This window comes from Engystomops pustulosus, chromosome 3 (assembly GCF_040894005.1).
Source record: "Engystomops pustulosus chromosome 3, aEngPut4.maternal, whole genome shotgun sequence".
Classification (NCBI taxonomy): Eukaryota; Metazoa; Chordata; class Amphibia; order Anura; family Leptodactylidae; genus Engystomops; species Engystomops pustulosus.
Genome location: NC_092413.1, coordinates 184,206,034 through 184,227,094, shown reverse-complemented (window position 1 = coordinate 184,227,094; position 21,061 = coordinate 184,206,034). Strand labels below are relative to the sequence as shown.

General features: G+C 41.1%; 1 protein-coding gene across 1 annotated transcript in view; it reads left to right on the top strand.

Annotated features, from left to right (window-relative positions):
* The first annotated feature begins 5,945 nt into the window (after positions 1-5,945).
* AGXT (alanine--glyoxylate aminotransferase) overlaps positions 5,946-21,061 on the top strand; it is a 28,577-nt gene continuing 13,461 nt past the window's right edge. Inside the window, exon 1 of the mRNA XM_072143229.1 lies at positions 5,946-6,236. Coding sequence (XP_071999330.1) covers positions 6,006-6,236 — 231 coding nt within the window. The 5' untranslated portion in view covers positions 5,946-6,005. The remainder of the gene's footprint in view (positions 6,237-21,061) is intronic.

Below are 21,061 nucleotides of genomic sequence, written 5' to 3'. Positions count from 1 at the left end.
CTTGGTTCTAGCATTCTTGGACACAGAGATATACATTTCTATAAATGGGAGCATAGAAAATAGGTCATGTCTTGTATCAACGTGATCCAGGGATTCATTCAAATCCAATGAGACCTGAGCCCTGACCCTATGACTTTGAAAAGCTAGAACTGCTCCAAGTATCTGGTCCTGATACTAGGTAGGAGGGATCCTAGAGCCCTCCTATGGGTGTGAAGGAGTGTGTCTGCACCTATTATAATCAGAGCACCACTTGTGCCCATTGTCTTTTCCTGGGGTAACCTTCAACATCACCAAGAGCAGGAGGGATCTTAAAGTGTCGACTATCCATCCCCACACAAGGTAACAGAATTGCTGATACTTGTAGTCATACCCTGGTAATTTGTACTCTAATGCAATGTGTACTGTTCGTCTAGTGTGCCCTTAAGAAAAGTAAATGTAAAATTTAACCTGCTTTGCTCTTTTATATCGATCTACAAATCCCCACGTCCATGTCTCGGGTATACATGCTACTACATGCTACTGGGCTGGCTCCTCACCAGATATAATCCCATTACAGGCCGGGAGCTGCTGCCGGGCCTACTGGGCTGATAAAGTGCTGTCACTGAGGCACACAACCTAGGACAGAAGAATCAATTAAAGACATTAAAGGAACATCAACTGACGGTCCATTAAGGATGAAATATCATAAGAGTCATAAGTTCATAGCAGAAAGTCAACAGGCTGCCCCAGGGAAAAGGACGAGCTAGTATTAAAGTCTTGTTGTGGACATCCAAGAAAAACACTATGGCACTCAGTGGACCCCAGAGGTTGGATGGTGAATGTTGGTGGAAGACATTTTCAAGTCTCTCCAGAGATGCTCAATTGGGTTTAGCAATGGATGGTCCAGTCAGGAATGGTGACAGAGTTGTCCTGAAGCCTCTGCTTTGTTAGATTAGCTGTGTGCTTAGGGTCATTGTCTTGTTGGAAGGTGAACCTTCGGCCCAGTCTGCGGTCCAGAGCTCTGGAAGAGGTGTTCATCCAGGATATCTCTGTACTTGGCCGCATTCATCTTCCCTTCAATTGCAACCAGTGGTCCTATCCCTGCAGCAGAAAAACTCCCTCACTGTTGGGATTGTTTTTGGCAGGTGATGAGCAGGGCCTGGTTTTATCCACACATACCACACCAATCAATCTACGCCTCACCAGACCAGAGAATCTTATTTCTCATAGTCCGGGAGACCTTCATGTGTTTTTTGCAAACTGTAATGCAGCCTTCATATGTCTTTCACTGAGGAGAGGATTCTGTCGGCACACTCTGCCATAAAGCCCTGACTGGTGGAGGGTTTGCAGTAATAGTTGACTTTGTGGAGATTTCTCCCTACTGCATTTCAGCCACAGTGATCTTGGGGTTCTTCTTTACTTCTTTCACCAAGGATCTTCTCCCACAATTGCTAAGTTTGACTGGATGGCCGGGTCCAACAAGAGTTGTGGTTGTCTAAAAAAAACTTCTTCCATTTAAGGATTATGGAGGCCACTGTGCTCTTAGGAACCTTGAGTGCTGTAGAAATTCTTTTGTAACCATAGCCAGATCTGTACCTTGTCACAATTATGTCTCATTATGAGCTCATTGGGCACTTCCTAAGACTTCATGATTCTCATGTGCTCTGATATGCACTCAGGGGCGTAACTACAGTGGAAGCAGTGTCAGGGGGCCCCATCATCCGACCTGACACAATAAATAATGGAGGATGTGCACCATTATATCTATATTGTACTGCACAATGTCCAGCATAATATGTATATAACATATACTGTGATGTATATATGCAGTATCTGTGATGTGTATAAGGTGTCTGTATACACTGTATGTGAGTATGTTGCATATGGCACTGTATGTGTATGTATATGCTGTGTGTGCACATGAGTGTATTTATATGTGATTGTAACTCGCATGTGTGAGTATACTAATATGTATATTTTTTTAAGTGGGAAGGGGGGCCCCATGAGGAAGCCTGCTAGGGGGCCCTGTCTCTCCTAGTTACACCACTGCATGCACTGTGAGCTGTAAGGTCTTATAGACAGGTGTTTGCCATTCCTAATCAAGTCCAATCAGTTTAATTAAACCCAGCTGGACTCCAATAAATACAGTCCTGCCCCCTCTCTTATAAATGTAGAGTTTAGCATCTCCTCCCTCTATCAATTAATGCAGAGTTCAGCAGCTCCGCCGTATCAATTAATGCAGGGTTCAGCAGCTCCCCCGCTTATCAATTAATACAGAGTTTGGTAGCTCGGTAGTTGAGGAGGGCCCCCATAAAAAACAATAATCTCATACCTCCTGCTCCCCAGCAATCCCTGCATCTTCCTCTTCTCCTTCTAGTGTAGCAGAAGATGGAGAGACACATCCATGTGCTTTGCCTTTGAACATGTTTAATGTAGTGGGAATATTGTCCCTAAGAAAGGAAAAAAATCCACTTGGTCCGCACTGACAGTAGGTAAAAGTTTTACAAAGTTTATTTAATCCATCAATACTAAAAAATATACAAAAAAACATCACTTTAAAAAAATGTATGCGGTAACGTGTTTCGAACAAAACAATGTATTAATCCTTAGTCATATGAAAACGTGGACTTTCTTATGTTTACCTTGGATCTTAACCAAGCGCTGGCTCTCCATTTTCTTATCCAGCACGGCATCACATACCCTGATATGCATCTATGTGGGTCAGCAACAGCATTTTATTCTTTTTCGCAATCTAGTCCCTGCCTGCACTTCTCTGGTAATTGTGTTGTGTGTCTTAAATACACAGATACAATTGATTGTCTCTTCCTCCTGATACTTTCATATTTTCTCTTATAAACTGAAATTTATTTGGAAATATTTGCTGGGATTTACTGACTTAGTTTCTTAACTAATAGTACTACAACAAAGTGACATTATTTTGGCTCCAACCTACTGTCAGTCATAACACTGAAGACCACAATACAACAGTTACCCTATGGAGCAATACATTTATTTACCCGGACAGCAAACCTAGATAAGATGAACTTAGTTGTTCCATTTATGTATGAGAACTTTCAGCTATGCGAGTGTAAGTGTGACATTGATTAAATAATAACTTCATTAGACTTACTGATCCAGACACAAACAAGGGGAGTGTTGGAGGTGTGAGGGGGTGAAGCAGATCAGAGTGCATGTTGCTCTTTCTACTGAACACCATAACAAACACTAAAACTGATGACAATTGTACCATAACAGGGTTAAAGCCATAGAAAAGTGTTTACCCAACTCTAAAACATAAAGTAAAATTACCTAAACATCTTCAGGAGGAACAAAGAAGGGAGGATGGCTGCCCATCTGGCCAACTCAGGTAAACACTGGCATAGGAAAGTCACTGCCACCGATTGGCAATGTGGTCATATCCTGTATGTAGAGATGGGAATAGGAAGTAGAAACCAGCAGGAACCAGGCCGTGTTGCAATGGGAGTGGAAGACAGTGAGGGAACTTCGGTTTTCTTTGGCCTTCTGCAACCATGTGGAAAACCCATTTAATGTTTAGAATAGAAGGTACAAAATTGTCATTTACAACCATAACTACAAGAAGCATAGAGCTTGTCAGTTACTAACACCAATGGAACAGTCTCTCATAGACTGCACAAGACATTTTTGGTAGAGTCTCTCTTAGATTTCACAGCATATTCCCATTGTATGAACTTGGCACCATCACAGTCACTTGTCTCAAACAATTGTATTTCTCTGGGTTTTCCTCACACCAAACCACAGACACTTTTCAAACCAGTCAGGAACTCCTCCAGTTTAGGTACTATGTCAGGGATGGTCTGAACCCAGTACAAGTGGATAGAACAGGGTAGCAGGATACCACCCAACGTAATCTAAGGATCAACAACTAGAGTCTATTGCTAGTGGAATCTAGATCAATGGCAATCTTGGAGACCAGGCTGATAAAATCATGCTGTCAGTCCAGACACAGCCACACCTGACACTTAGTGTACAGTCCACTGTTAAGTACTTCACACCTTATTAAATTGTGCAAAGCAGTCCCATAAATTCCCCTTAAAGGAGCAACAATCCGCAGACTACACCTGCATCACACCACCATTATCGAATAAGTTTTGGCCGCGTTTACATGTGGTGTTCACATGTTTAAATTGTGTTTTAAAATGTAATACAAAAGCTGAGAAGAGGAGAGTTGTCTAATTACTTTGCTGTTGACATTTGCATCTACAAAATACAATATTTACGTATAGCTTTATTTCACCGCATTTACAAAACATAAACACACGTGTTGACATAACTTTAACATGCTTTGTAAACGTGAATGTTAACCGTCAATTTCCTCTCCTCAGCTGCTTCAAAACACAATGTAGACACCATGGGGCACATTTACGGTCCTGTTGCAATCCCCGATCCGGAATGGTCTGACGAAGATGAAGTCCGGCACAATTCACGTAGCTTATGCGCCCGATTTCCTGCATGTGTCGCTTCCCTGCTCAGGTCCGCCGGAGTTCACCTTCTTCTTCCTGGTGCATGTAAGTGCTTGATCTTGCGACACAATTTGAAGGTTAAATCCCGCGCTCAGTCCGAATCAGTCTGATCGTCTGAAGGCACGGGTCCCCCCCCCCCATTTCTGTCGCATGAAAGCAGCGCTGCCGTGCCACAATCCTATCGCGTGCTACACAATCCCCAGTTAAATACCTGTCACAGCTGTGAAAATCCCGAAAACGTCGTAAATCCAACAAAAGTGCGTCCGCGGACCCTTAGTAAATAAGCCCCCATGTGTGAACACAGTCTTCTGTTTTTCACTAACCTGTTATTATAGAGAAATTAGTGGCTAGAGCTTCTGCTGTCATTCATCCTAGAACCCTAAAATGAGCAACATGAGATAGGAACTTTTAAATTAAAAATTCCCTCTTTTAGAGAACTGGGGGAAGGGAAAATAAGGAGGATGGAGTTCACCCCGGTATACTGGGTGAACAAAGCTTCTTGAGAAAGGGCACAGGGAAAAAGTATTGAACACATGAAGAAAGCAAGGGGCAAAAAGCCATGAAAAGTCATGACACCAGCTGAAATGATTTAGTAATTAGAAAGCAAACCCCTCACATATTAAAATGATATCAATTGGTTCATCTGATGAACTATAAAAAGTTGTCTTATTATTAAGGTGCCACAAAAGAAACATCTCATGATGGATAAAACCAGTGAGCTGTCTCAAGACCTTCGCATTACAAAACTTAATGATGGGACGGATTAACAAACAATTTCTAACACAAAATTTGTCACAACCATATGGCACGCAAGTATTATACCACTTGCTGTATTTCTATCTAGGCATGTGGTACTATTATTTGGTATATTATATATATCATACATTACTGTATCTGGGACATATACATGTAATTCCTCATTGGATTTGTCTCTCTCTGTAGAAACAATGTATATAATGTATTATTGAGGACACATCCCTTATTAGGCAATTTGTCCTGTCAGCAGTCATTGATGCCTTCCCCAGAATCCACTGTAATAAGTAACTTTGTATTTATGTGTTAGTTTGTGGTTATTTATTACCAAACTTCCCATCCTGCATTTGTAACGCACATTTGAACATGTTGGCCTCATGATGGTCCATGTTTATAGGGAAAAGTTATAGGTTAATTTATTATCCCAAAATTCCAATCAGCCACATTGACAGCAGATCTACTACATGTTTTTCATAGTTAGCTATCAAACTTTTGGCATCAAAACTGTCCTTGGCACAATATTCCCTGTTACCACAGTTTTCACAGCGTAAAAGATGTTTTCTCATATAGGGACAGGTGTAATGTCCCTCGTGTTACGGAGAACAGGTCAGCCACCTGAGACCCTGAGGTGAGTGGGAGTGACATTGTGTGACAAATACGAGAGAGGGAGGGGGAATAAAGGGTAGCATTCAAATAATGCCAGGACTGTAGAGACATAGAGACTGGGTTAAGGTTCACCGTGCGTCATTGTCCAGTCAAGGGTTAATAAAGATGCAAGGGACAGTTAGAGGAATATCCTATTCTTTGCTCCGTGCTGTCAGGCTGTCAGGATCTGTCAGGATGTCCACTCACACAATTACGCCTCCATCTACAGCTCTTCTACAACCTCTACATGTACCTCAACGCCTCATGCTGGGCCCTGGCCCTTCTAATGTATCCCCCCGGGTACAGGCTGCAGGGGGTCTACACGTGATTGGTCATATGCACCCCGAAATGTTTCAGGTAAGTCTTTTAGTAATATCTTAAATGCTAAATTGACGCACAACCATATTTGTTCTTTTGTCTTTGTCCACACAAAAGTAAATGCTGTGGATTTTCAACATTTGGTGTCCAACATTATTTTTTGTGGTTAGAACATTGTATTAAAGAAAACTAAACAAGGTGTATTTACTTCAGATAACTTCGGTTTGTGCCACATAAGAAGGTGACAAACTCAGCTCTACTGCATTGACAACTGTAACATGTGCAGTCTAATATTCATCTATATCTGTCACATGCAGCTGAACATTAAAAAGTTAGAATAATGAAAAATAAAGCTAAATATACAATAAGAAAATTAAGTTAGACTTTTTGATGCCTTTTGAAAAAAGATCTTCTATGACCTAAATAATATTAATTTATCCATAATTGTCTAAATATTTACATGAAATTGTACTTATTGTACTAAGGAATCTTAAATCCATCTGATTTTTAATGCTTTTTTCTAATTAATGAAAACAACACATTGTAAGAAACACATAGTGGCTTATTTAGTAAAGGTCCCGCGGATCGCACTTTCGACTGATTTTAGAAATTTTCGGGATTTGCGCGGCTGTGAAAGCTATTTAGAAGGGAATTGTGTTGCACGCGCTCGGATTTTGGCACAGCGGCGCTAGCTTTCATGCGACAGAAATGGGGGGCCTGATTCGGACCGAGCGCAGAATTTAATATTCAAATTGTGTCACAACCAATGCATTACATACACCGGGAAGAAGATGGTGAACTCCGCCGGACCTGAGCGGGGAAGCGACAGATGCACAAAATCCGGTGCACAATCTTTGTGAATCACCCCGAAGTGCATGATCACCGGACACTCCGTATTTCGAGAACTCCGTCGGCCGGGTAAGTAAATGTGCCCCATAGAGTTTGTGTTCATATCTGCATGATTTTTTTCCTAACACTTAATAAAAATCTTTAAAAAAGGTGGCTATACGTCTCTTGTGAATCATCCTAGAACTTTGCATTAGGGTTACAGTTAGGGTTGGTAGCGTATGGTTAACCCTAACGATAACCCTAAGTCTATCCCTCTTTAAAAAATTTGTATAAAATGAGTAAAACTAAATAGGTCCTTTCAATTAAATAAATATATGACTCCCCTGTATATATACCAATGTACAGAACAACTGCAAACATTAATTCGGACCCAAATCTAGTCTTTTGCAAAATCCAGCTAAGCTTCAGCGAACTGATTCTTGAATGATTTCTTTATCTGCATCCAACATTCATTTGAGCTAATCAGTGTCCATCATGTGACAGATCCAGCCCTCCAACATCGACTGAGTGGCTCAGCGGAAATAAGTGAAACAAATGTGAACATAATAACATAAATATGTAAAGATATTTGGAAAAGCTACCAGATTTCTAATCCATCTATGCATGGGATGAAGAGTCTCTAGTACACTGTATTGTGTAACCCACACACCCTCCTGTACAAGGCTCTCTTCTCTATCTCTTTTCTCTCATCTCAGTCTATCGACCTTCCCATGCTCTTCAATCTGCCAGTGATATTAGATTAATCTCCACCTTAATTCAAACCTCTCATGCAAGTCTTCAGAACTTCTCCCGAGAGGCACCAATTCACTGGAATGCCCTTCCCCAGACAATCAGACTAATACTCACCCTCCAAAGTTTCAAGCATGCTCTTAAACCCATCTCTTTAGGCAAGCCTATTATAACTGCATGAAAGATCAACTCTCTCTTTACTAATCCATCCTATGTCCTATCTCCCATCTGTTATCCGGCAAACAGCAGATATTTACCAAGCTCCAGGCTTCTCTGCAGTGACTTTCACCATAGACCTTGTGAAAAGATGGCGGCTGAAGGCTGGTTCAAGCAGCAGAATTTTTATTTATTAAATTATTTTATATTGTTCCCTTATAAAGAATGGCTGTACCATTATACAAGCTCTTATACCTCTTGTGTCACCCCCTCATCCTCATAGACTGTAAGCTCTTGTGTCACCCCCTCATCATCATAGACTGTAAGCTCTTGTGTCACCCCATCATCCTCATAGACTGTAAGCTCTTGTGTCACCCCCTCATCCTCATAGACTGTAAGCTCTTGTGTCACCCCCTCATCATCATAGACTGTAAGCTCTTGTGTCACCCCATCATCCTCATAGACTGTAAGCTCTTGTGTCACCCCCTCAACATCATAGACTGTAAGCTCTTGTGTCACCCCCATAATCCTCATAGACTGTAAGCTCTTGTGTCACCCCTCATCCTCATAGACTGTAAGCTCTTGTGTCATCCCCATAATCCTCATAGACTGTAAGCTCTTGTGTCACCCCCTCATCCTCATAGACTGTAAGCTCTTGTGTCATCCCCATAATCCTCATAGACTGTAAACTCTTGTGTCTCCCACTCATCCTCATAGACTGTAAGCTCTTGTATCACCCCCTCATCCTCATAGACTGTAAGCTCTTGTGTCACCCCTCATCCTCATAGACTGTAAGCTCATGTGTCACCCCTCATCCTCATAGACTGTAAGCTCTTGTGTCATCCCCATAATCCTCATAGACTGTAAACTCTTGTGTCTCCCACTCATCCTCATAGACTGTAAGCTCTTGTATCACCCCCTCATCCTCATAGACTGTAAGCTCTTGTGTCACCCCTCATCCTCATAGACTGTAAGCTCTTGTGTCACCCCCATAATCCTCATAGACTGTAAGCTCTTGTGTCACCCCCTCATCCTCATAGACTGTAAGCTCTTGTGTCATCCCCTCATCCTCACAGACTGTAAGCTCTTGTGTCACTCCCTCATCCTCATAGACTGTAAGCTCTTGTGTCACCCCTCATCCTCATAGACTGTAAGCTCTTGTGTCACCTCCTCATCCTCATAGACTGTAAGCTCTTGTGTCACTCCCTCATCCTCATAGACTGTAAGCTCTTGTGTCACCCCTCATCCTCATAGACTGTAAGCTCTTGTGTCACCTCCTCATCCTCATAGACTGTAAGCTCTTGTGTCATCCCCTCATCCTCATAGACTGTAAGCTCTTGTGTCACCCCCTCCTCCTCATAGACTGTAAGCTCTTGTGTCACCCCCTTCATCCTCATAGACTGTAAGCTCTCCTATTGTTCCATATGACTGTTTGTACTCTGTAATGTAATTTAGTTGTATATGTCCCCTATGATTTGCAAAGCACTACAGAATATGCTGGCACTATATAAATAAAGATTATTATTATTATTATTATTATCATTAAGGCTCTGACATATACATATGGCCTTGATGTAATTTACTAGTCTCATCACGTTTACATCACGTTTTTTGTAATTTGTGTGTAAGTGTGGAGGACAGGGTATTAGGTAATTTACCATTATCCATCTATATAAAAAAAAAATCTGTAACCCTTCCTGAAATGTAAAGTAAAACCCCTACTACAGTAATAAGTTTTACTTCATTATTAAAATAATGGCAGCAGATGGGGCATCATGTGATCTTCGACTGTCCACGGTCAATCAACCTTCCAGGACCTTAAGCTTGTATTGGTAAGTATTATCATAAGGTACTGGAAGGTAAGTTGGTCATGGACAGCTTGGATTACATGACCCTCCATCTGCTGCCATTTATGAACAGGAATGTCTGAGGTAAAAGACATTTCCGATCCATTTAGTAAAACGGACAACCCCTTTAATTATTTAAGAGGAACCCTTTTGGCAGCATTCTATAAATCTACAGTAGTTTTGCACATAAACCTTGTGTGTGGCAACAAAAACAGATCAGGCGGAATGGAACGGCAGTGTTACTATAGATCTGAGGCTATATGAGAATGTAATATTATACACTCACCGGCCACTTTATTAGGTACACCATGCTAGTAATGGGTTGGACCCCCTTTTGCCTTCAGAACTGCATCAATTCTTCGTGGCATGGATTCAACAAGGTGCTGGAAGCATTCCTCAGAGATTTTGGTCCATATTGACATGATGGCATCACACAGTTGCCGCAGATTTGTCGGCTGCACATCCATGATGCGAATCTCACGTTCCACCACATCCCAAAGATGCTCTATTGGATTGAGATCTGGTGACTGTGGAGGCCATTTGAGTCCAGTGACCTCATTGTCATGTTCAAGAAACCAGTCTGAGATGATTCCAGCTTTATGACATGGCGCATTATCCTGCTGAAAGTAGCCATCAGATGTTGGGTACATTGTGGTCATAAAGGGATGGACATGGTCAGCAACAATACTCAGGTAGGCTGTGGCGTTGCAATTAGTACCAAGGGGCCCATAGAGTGCCAAGAAAATATTCCCCACACCACGACACCACCACCACCAGCCTGAACCGTTGATACAATGCAGGATGGATCCATGCTTTCATGTTGTTGATGCCAAATTCTGACCCTACCATCCGAATGTCGCAGCAGAAATCGAGACTCATCAGACCAGGCAACATTTTTCCAATCTTCTACTGTCCAATTTCGATGAGCTTGTGCAAATTGTAGCCTCAGTTTCCTGTTCTTAGCTGAAAGGAGTGGCACCCGGTATGGTCTTCTGCTGCTGTAGCCCATCTGCCTCAAAGTTCGACGTACTGTGTGTTCAGAGATGCTCTTCTGCCTACCTTGGTTGTAACGGGTGGCGATTTGAGTCACTGTTGCCTTTCAGCTCGAACCAGTCTTCCCATTCTCCTCTGACCTCTGGCATCAACAAGGCATTTCCGCCCACAGAACTGCCGCTCACTGGATGTTTTTTCTTTTTCGGACCATTCTCTGTAAACCCTAGAGATGGTTGTGCATGAAAATCCCAGTAGATCAGAAGTTTCTGAAATACTCAGACCAGCCCTTCTGGCACCAACAACCATGCCACGTTCAAAGGCACTCAAATCACCTTTCTTCCCCATACTGATGCTCGGTTTAAACTGCAGGAGATTGTCTTGATCATGTCTACATGCCTAAATGCACTGAGTTGCTGCCATGTGATTGGCTGATTAGAAATTAAGTGTTAACGAGCAGTTGGACAGGTGTACCTAATAAAGTGGCCGGTGAGTGTACTTTACAATGAATATAATGATAAGCTAGTTACATATTTTCCAGCAGTTTAAACCCCCTGAATGAATTGTAATCTACAGTGAATTCTGCAGCTAGTGTTCAACTTTCTGTAACCAACGCCATCAAAGGAGAAATTAAGCATTACACACTTTCCATTAAAATAAATGATGCCTCCACCAACATTTTAACCCCTTCACGCTCCGCGGCGGATATATCCGCCACGGAGCGCAGTGACTTAGCGCTCAGTGGCGGATATATCCGCCACGGCGCCTATGCCGGCTCGGCTCTGGATCAGAGCCGAACCGGCATCGGGAAACACGGGGTGCCGGCTGTAACTAATAGCCGGCACCCCAGTGTAACACCCGCGATCGGAGTTGTCTCCGATCGCGGGTGCTTAACCCTTTAGATGCCGCGGTCAGCGCGACCGCGGCATCTAACAAGCATCTGGGGTGTCTTTCCCCCACGATCGGCCCCCCCGAACCGTTTTCGGGGGGCGCCGATCGTTGCTATAGTAACTCTGGGGTCCGATCTGGACCCCAGAGTTACTAGCAAGAATTGCCAGTAAGATGGCGTCTGTGACGTCATCTTACTGGCAAAGTGCCAGCCTATGCAAGTGCATAGGCTGACACTGATAATACTCTGCAATACATGAGTATTGCAGAATATTATCATGAACAAGCAATCAGAGGATTTCTTGTTCATGTACCATGGTATAAAAGTAAAAAAGTAAAAAAAAAAGTTATTCAATAAAAAAATAAAGCCATAAATCACTAAAAATGCCCCAAACCCCCAAAACATATAAAGAGACATATAACTCAAAAAAAAAGTCTAAATCATAACACAAACCCCACATATATAGTATCACCGCGTCCGTAACAACCCGTAGAATAAAAGTAAATCATTATTGAACCCCCACGATAAACGCCGTAAAAAAAAACTGTTATAAACCCTCCAAAAATTATGATTTTTACCTTTTCAATCCCACAAAAAATGCTATAAAATGCGACCAAAAAACCATATGTACTTAGACATGATACTGGTGCAAAGTACAACATGTCCCGCAAAAAACAAGCCATCAACCAGCTCCGTAGCCAAAAACGTAACAAAGTTATGCCACTTGGAAGATGGCAATACAAAAATTATAGATTTTTCCCCACATTAGGGTTTTGTTTGACAAATTTAGTAAAACGTAAGAAAATATATTCATGTCTGGTATCCCCGTAATCGTATCAACCCATAGAATAAAGCTAACATGATTATTAGTCTATACGGTGAACACCAAAAAAAAAAAAGTAAAAAATCCAGTACAGAATTGATGCTTTTCTACTCCTGCCCTCAAAAAAAGTTCCTAAATTTTCAACAATAGGTGATACCAACCCCAAAATGGTAACAATGGAAAAAGCATCTCATCCCGCAAAAAAAATGCCGTCACATGGCCCCAATAACGAAAAAGCGAAAATTTTATAGCCTTCAAAAGGGGCCAATGAGGAAACTAAAATCCTGGCAGCTGCAGGGCGCTCCTTCCCTTCTGCGCCTCGCTGTGCCCCCATAACACGAGTCACGGCCACATGTGGGGGGTCTCTGCACTCAGGAGAAATTGCAGAACAAATTGTATGGTGGGTTTTCTCTTTTTATATTTTGGAAATGTGTAAATTTTAGTGCTAAATGAACGTATAAGGGAACAATTTGACCATTCTAAATTTCACCTCCATTTTGATTCAATTACTATGAAGATCTCAAGGGGTTAACAATCTTCGTAAAAGCTGTTTCTGATAGATTGAGGGGTGCAGATTTGAAAATGGGTAGATTATATAGGGGGTTTTGATGCTAAATATGTAAAATTTCATTCAAAACTGTATTTATCCCCAAAATAGTCAATTCTGAAAATCCGGAAAAGCAATATTCTATTTGTAAGCCGCGTGACATCAAAATAAATTATCCAGACATTTCAGAAATTATGAAAATGTAAAGTAGACAAATGGGAAATGTTATTCAGCAACTTATTTAGGTGGTAAATCTATCTGCCTGAAAACGCAATGATTTAGAATTTCGAAAATGGCAAATTTTTCAAAAAATTTATCATATTTTCTTTTTTTTGTAAATAAACGCAAAACTTATCAGCCAACATTTACCACTAAAATGAAGTACAACATGTGGGGAAAAAACAATCTCAGAATCATTTTGATAAGTAACAGTGTTCAAAAGTTATAACCATATAAAGCGAAGCAAGTCAGAATCCAAAAAATCGGGCTGAGCCTTAAGCTGTAAAATGGCTGCGTCCTTAAGGGGTTAAAGGAAAGCTACTACTTTACAAAAGTAACAAACACCAACAGATACTCACCTGTCCTCCTCTTTATCTTGGTTGGGCGGGGGTCTTCGCTAATCTTGTCACGCCGGGATCACATAGAAAAAAAGACTTATAAATAGCAGCCCTGAGCATAGGGACGAGATGTCCGGCACTCCGGGTTGCAAGGCCCTGCACCTTGCTGGGAGAGCAAGGTGATGTCATGTAAGAGGCGTGAATTCATGCATCCTGGTGATAGATGCCTTTTTCTCCCATGTTAGAGAGGGAGGTGATGTCACGCAGGGGGCATGCATAATTAGCATCTCGCCTCATCGCTCCGGCCTGCTTTTTATAAGTCTCTCTTCTAGGTTATCCCAGCATGTCAAGATTAGCAAAGACCACTGCCGGGATTAAGATGAAGAGTAGGTGAATATGTGTAGGTGTTTATTACTTTGGTAAAGTGGTAGATTTCCTTTAAGATTTTCGAAAAAACATATTTCTAAATAAGTCTTTCTAAACTATAATATGTTAAATAAGAGCCTGGTGGTTAATCCATGAAATCTTCAACTTGGTACAGTATAACTATTTTTGTAAATGAATAGGTCAGGTTAATATATAAAACTGTGTAATATATTAAACAATCTGCTTTAGGATTAAGATTTTATTTAAAGGTACAGAAAGTGAAATTTAAATAAAGGGTAAACTAACCAAAAGACAGAAACATAGGGAATATACAAGTAGAGGGTACAGAAAGTAGTGCCTAACTAGCCATCTATGTACGGTCTTATTTACTAGCCACACACACAGCCCATACTTTGCCCATCCCTGAAACACCTCCAAACTACTGTCTTAGCCAATTGGGCAATGGTTTAGAGATTAATAGATAGCAACCTTCAACTGTGATGTATCCTTCTTGTGAAAATCAAACACACTCGCAGGACAGGTCACACTGGTCTTTACTCATGTGGAAAAACATTAGAAGAAAAATCTTGATGAAGAATAAAATTTGTTTTGCAAAATTGTCTCCTGTGTCCTGAAGGCCAATAGTGGTGGTGCCCTTGGCTAGATAAAAACAAGACAGCTAGGATGACAATGCATTCCCGAAATATACCTGACTCAACAAGTCCTTAAGATCACTCGAAATAATGACATTTCTAATCCTTTAAGAAGTAGGTGTCAAGGAAGGACAGATCTGATTGGAAGGTGCAGAAGGCATGGTGGACCAGCATATGGTTCAATAGTTAACTTGAGTTAAGAGAAAGTATAAGAGCTAATGAGGCTACAGCGAGTTTAACACTCTGTTACTTGGAGAGAAACATGTCTTCCTCGCTATCTGTGAAAAGTCCAGAATCCCTACAGCTGCCTTTACATGTCCCTAAAAAACTCCTTCTGGGACCAGGTCCCTCAAATGCCCCACCACGAATCCAGGCTGCAGGAGCACAAACAGTACTCGGTCCAATGCATACTGAGACGTACCAGGTAAGGCCAAACCAAGACCAAATTTACTCATGGTGCTCTACCATACAGAACCAAATAGGACCCAAGGCTTTGTATCCAAAGTCCATTTTAATCTTTATCTCCTGTAGATTGCATGAATCCAGAACAGAGATTCAGATACTCCAGAACATCTTGTTTTCTGTTTGATGCATCTCAATGATATTCAACCATTATCCCTAACATGATAGTTTTTTTCTTTTAAATCAATAGTTTTTAATTGTTTCTCATAACAAAATGTACAAGATGTAGGAGTCATGACTTTTACACACGTATTACATCACAATTATGTACATGTTTAACCAAAATAGGATTGATTTCATTTTGATGGATTCTATGGATCATTCAACTTACGGTAGATACTTAAGCCACTAGGAATAAAATGTGGTCAGTGGACCTTACAATAATTGCACAAGGAGGCTGTATGGAAACAGAGAACAGAGAAATCAGGAAAAGCTGTTATTATATTGTCCTGTAACCGTTAGTTAACAATTATAACCAATAGGCCTAAGTAAATGTTTACTATGGCAGTGTCAACCCCCTAACAAACATTTCACAATGCCTCCGTCTGTACATTTATTAATGAGCTGCCCAATTCCAGCTAGTTGTTAAAGGTACAGTAGATAAAACCACATTGTGTAATGTGAGTAATACGGAGGTGTTCAATACTCCTCTTCTAAACAATTTGGGATTAAACTTGTAACATAATAAGGAGAAACTAGCAATCAGTAATTTATTAACGGATATAATTTGATTTCTGCATAAAGTAATTTGAAGATTTAATTATTAGCGGATTCACATTCCTAAGTAAATAAACAAATGTATTGCCATTTAGGTTTTTAGTACATCCTCTGTAGAAGAAATGGGTACTATGAAAACAATGCAATATTATTTAATCATATAATAGTATATACAATATGTTATGATATAAGCACTTAATTCTTTCATTTGTCTGCTACATATCTTGCTATATGCAGGGACCATACCTTATATACTCGAGTATAAGCCTAGTTTTTCAACACAAAATTTAAGCTCAAAAACCCTAACTCGGCTTATACTCGAGTCAACTAAAAAAATAAAGTCAAAACTCACCTTTCTGACATCATAGGTCCTCTTCTGTCTGAGACAGTCTGAGACAGAAGAGGATCTATGGGGGACGTCGGAAAGATGAGTACAGTGTTATTTTTTTTCTTACTACAGGGGCTGGGCAGGCTGTAGGCTACAGGGGCTGGGCAGGCTGTATGCTACAGGGGCTGGGCAGGCTGTATGCTACAGGGGTTGGGCAGGCTGTATGCTACAGGGGCTGGCAGACTATATACTGGGAGGCTGTAACCAATGCATTTCCCACCCTCGGCTTATACTCGAGTCAATAGGTTTTCCCAGTTTTTGTGTTGAAATTAGGGGGTTTCGGCTTATACTCGGGTCGGCTTATACTCGAGTATATACGGTAATTGATAAAAATATATTCTACTATTGGTAAAGAAACAGCACAACCTAAGTGTCTAATAATGCAGCTTTTCACTATTAAAGTAATTAGAAATGAGCTACAATATTAGACATAGCCCATGAACAAGAGGGGTGCAGTGTCCTGTAAAAAGAGATGTAATCAGCTAGTTTTAGTAAATGTCTGCGTATGTGAGCTGAAAATGTTCTGTTAATATTCAACACACATTGTACGGCTGTATAATTTTAGATAAATAACACAAGGAAATGCATTAAGACCTGAGACCCCAGACTAGACCCCTAAACTCTTATTTTTAAATTCATAATAGACCATAAGCTAACTCAAACCCCAAAGCAGATCCCTGTAATAAATTCAGATCCCAAACCACGGGAGCGACGAGGGGTCCAATAGAGATACCTCGGATCCCATCGGATTCCCCGTTCTCCGGATCTGTGGGGGCTAATCACTAAGACCAATTGGCAAGTTATCCTGTGGATAGGGCCCTACTTGTTTTATGGGAAACCCCCATGAAAATGGAAATAAATTGACACCCCTGTAGTCATAGATACACTGCAGGATTCACTTCTAACTTCCACTGCTTTTACTATTGCAAATCTGCCAGGGATCTGCCATTTGTGATGTTTGTAGAATATTAACTTTATATATAAAACTCAAATATGGTAATGCTCAACAACCCCACTGCCTTGTATTTAGGTGTATATAATATTACACATTATGAGGATTATAGAACATCGTGTGATTTTCCGATGATATAATATGGGGAACATATACAAATATAATATTACATTACAGAGTACAAACAGTCATATCGAACAATAGGAGTGAGGGCCCTGCTCACAAGAGCTTACAGTCTATGAGGAGGAGGGGGTGACCCAAGAGCTTACAGTCTATGAGGATGAGGGGGACACAGGAGCTTACAGTCTATGAGGAGGAGGGGGTGACACAAGAGCTTACAGTCTATGAGGATGAGGGGGTGACACAAGAGCTTACAGTCTATGAGGATGAGGGGGTGACACAAGAGCTTACAGTCTATGAGGATGAGGGGGTGATACAAGAGCTTACAGTCTATGAGGATGAGGGGGTGATACAAGAACTTACAGTCTATGAGGATGAGGAGGTGACACAAGAGCTTACAGTCTATGAGTATGAGGGGGTGACACAAGAGCTTACAGTCTATGAGGATAAGGGGGTGACACAAGAGCTTACAGTCTATGAGGATGAGGGGGTGACACAAGAGCTTACAGTCTATGAGGATGAGGGGGTGATACAAGAACTTACAGTCTATGAGGATGAGGGGGTGATACAAGAGCTTACAGTCTATGAGGATGAGGGGTTGATACAAGAGCTTATAGTCTATGAGGATGAGGGGGTGACACAAGAGCTTACAGTCTATGAGGATGAGGGGGTGATACAAGAACTTACAGTCTATGAGGATGAGGGGGTGATACAAGAGCTTACAGTCTATGAGGATGAGGGGGTGATACAAGAACTTACAGTCTATGAGAATGAGGGGGGATAACAGAGGTATAAGGGCTTGTATAATGATCAATCCATAATTTGTAAGGGAAGGGAATAAAAATAATTTAAAGGGATTGTCCACTTTAAAGGAAACCTACCACTTTGGATAGGGCTTCTAAGCAGCACATGCCGTGCACCAGCTCAGGGTGAGCTGGTGCCGGCGCTTATCTTCGTTATGTTTTTAAACTGTTTTAAAGCACCTGAATAGCAAGTGGTAGGTTTCCTTTAAGCAAATAATTGAAATGGTTTCTGTAAAGAAAAGTGGTACAATTTTCCAATATATTTACTGTATCAATTCCTGACGGTTTTCTAGATCTCTGCTTGCTTTTATTCTATAAAAAGCTTCTATATTTACTTGGATAGAAATCAGTCCATAGTCGTGTGATGTCACACAGGTGCACAAGCCGTTATCACACGGCTCTGATTACTCTCTGTGATAATAACGGCTCCTGCACCTGCGTGTTCATCACCACGGACAGATTTCTATCCAGTGGAAGTAAGCACAGAAGCTTTCTATAGAAGGAAACCAGAGATCTACAAAACCGTAAGGAATTGGTACAGAAAGTATATTGGAAAACTGTATACCATTTAGTTACACAAACAATATCAATTATTTGCTGAAAATGGACAGTCCCTTTAATTAATGAAAATACTGTTGCTTGAACCCATAACGCAAAATCCAATATTTATAATACAATAGAGTAAATACTCATCCTAACTATACCATTACACACCATTTTTGGGAAACATCTTTTTGAAAAATGTGGACATCATCTCAGCAGATAAGATTGATTTCAGATTTTTCTATTGCTGCTTGTGGGAAGTAGACATTCAAAATAAATTTCTTGATGTTCAATGCACAAACTACTGTAAACAGCAACAGAGCATAATGAATGTTATATTGGGAAAAGTCTAACAACAGATATATATTCCAGTATAAGTGATGCTGCCAGAAACCTTTCCTACTTCTAATGCAGGCCTGTTCATTGTGCAATGTCCTCCATTACTGGAGATTAGTTACACAGGAAAGCCATTCATGTATCTAGAGAATGCCACTGTTGGGAAGTGTTTGCTTAAAAGCTAGAACCACAATGGGCCGGCAACATGATTGTAGAAATCCTCTTATCGAGTATCGAGATCCTGCCTCAGATGTACAAATGCACGTATTTTAATCCTTTTTGAAAATTTTAAATCGAATTTTATGATCACGGAGATCATGTAATAACATAACTGTTTCCCAAACCTTTGGCGGATAACTTCTGTGAATTCGGTCTACCATTGGAGATGTTATGGTTCCTTTAATTCCCTGTCAAGCTCAGACTGCCACAATGACTTCTACCGACCCCCAGAGTTCGCTGCCAAAACATCTTTGATAAATTCAGAACCCTGAAAAACCCAACAATAGCTACAGATCCAGGTACAAATATAGACCCCTGACCAGGGACTATAATTAGATAAAAATTCCAGACCATGCCCCCTAAGTAAAAAGACCCCCCAAACTGTTCTTTTAAAAATACAGACTCTGACCAGATCAAAAAAATAATGCAACATCTCATTCTCTCTTCCACTTTGTCCATTCTACACTCAGCTGTAGTCATGTGATGTTATCTGTGCTTGTCCTTCAGCAATTACAAAACCGGAACCAGTGAGTATTTAAAGGGTTATTCTCATCTGGACATTTACATTTTATTTAATTCATCTGCCTTATACATACATTTCTTCAATGACATGTTATTAAAAAATGTTCCAGTTGTCCATTAGAAACCAGATAGCTGTCCTTGGATATAACCACACTCATCCAGACATCTGCTATTGGTGCCCAGGCCGACCACCTGGATTGAGCATTCATTAACAAGGGACGGCTGCAGGATATGCAGCAACTCTCTGCCTTTTTATATGGTATACATACAGGTACATTTTTTTAACAACAAGCAATAGAAGAAATGTGTGAATATATATATATATATATATATATATATATATATATATATATATATATATACTCACGGCCACTTTATTAGGTACACCTGTCCAACTGCTCATTAACACTTAATTTCTAATCAGCCAATCACATGGCGGCAACTCAGTGCATTTAGGCATGTAGACATGGTCAAGACAATCTCCTGCAGTTCAAACCGAGCATCAGTATGGGGAAGAAAGGTGATTTGCCTTTGAATGTGGCATGGTTGTTGGTGCCAGAAGGGCTGGTCTGAGTATTTCAGAAACTGCTGATCTACTGGGATTATCACGCACAACCATCAAACATCCAGTGAGTGGAAGTTCTGTGGGCGGAAATGCATTGTTGATGCCAGAGGTCAGAGGAGAATGGGCAGACTGGTTCGAGCTGATAGAAAGGCAACAGTGACTCAAATCGCCACCCGTTACAACCAAGGTAGGCAGAAGAGCATCTCTGAACGCACAGTACGTCGAACTTTGAGGCAGATGGGCTACAGCAGCAGAAGACCACACCGGGTGCCACTCCTTTCAGCTAAGAACAGGAAACTGAGGCTACAATTTGCACAAGCTCATTGAAATTGGACAGTAGAAGATTGGAAAAACGTTGCCTGGTCTGATGAGTCTCGATTTCTGCTGCAACATTCGGATGGTAGGGTCAGAATTTGGCGTCAACAACATGAAAGCATGGATCCATCCTGCCTTGTATCAACGGTTCAGGCTGGTGGTGGTGGTGTCATGGTGTGGGGAATATTTTCTTGGCACTCTTTGGGCCCCTTGGTACCAATTAGCATCGTTGCAATGCCACAGCCTACCTGAGTATTGTTGCTGACCATGTCCATCCCTTTATGACCACAATGTACCCTGTAACATCTGATGGCTACTTTCAGCAGGATAATGCGCCATGTCATAAAGCTGGAATCATCTCAGACTGGTTTCTTGAACATGACAATGAGTTGACTGTACTCAAATGGCGTCCACAGTCACCAGATCTCAATCCAATAGAGCATCTTTGGGATGTGGTGGAACGGGAGATTCGCATCATGGATGTGCAGCCGACAAATCTGCGGCAACTGTGTGATG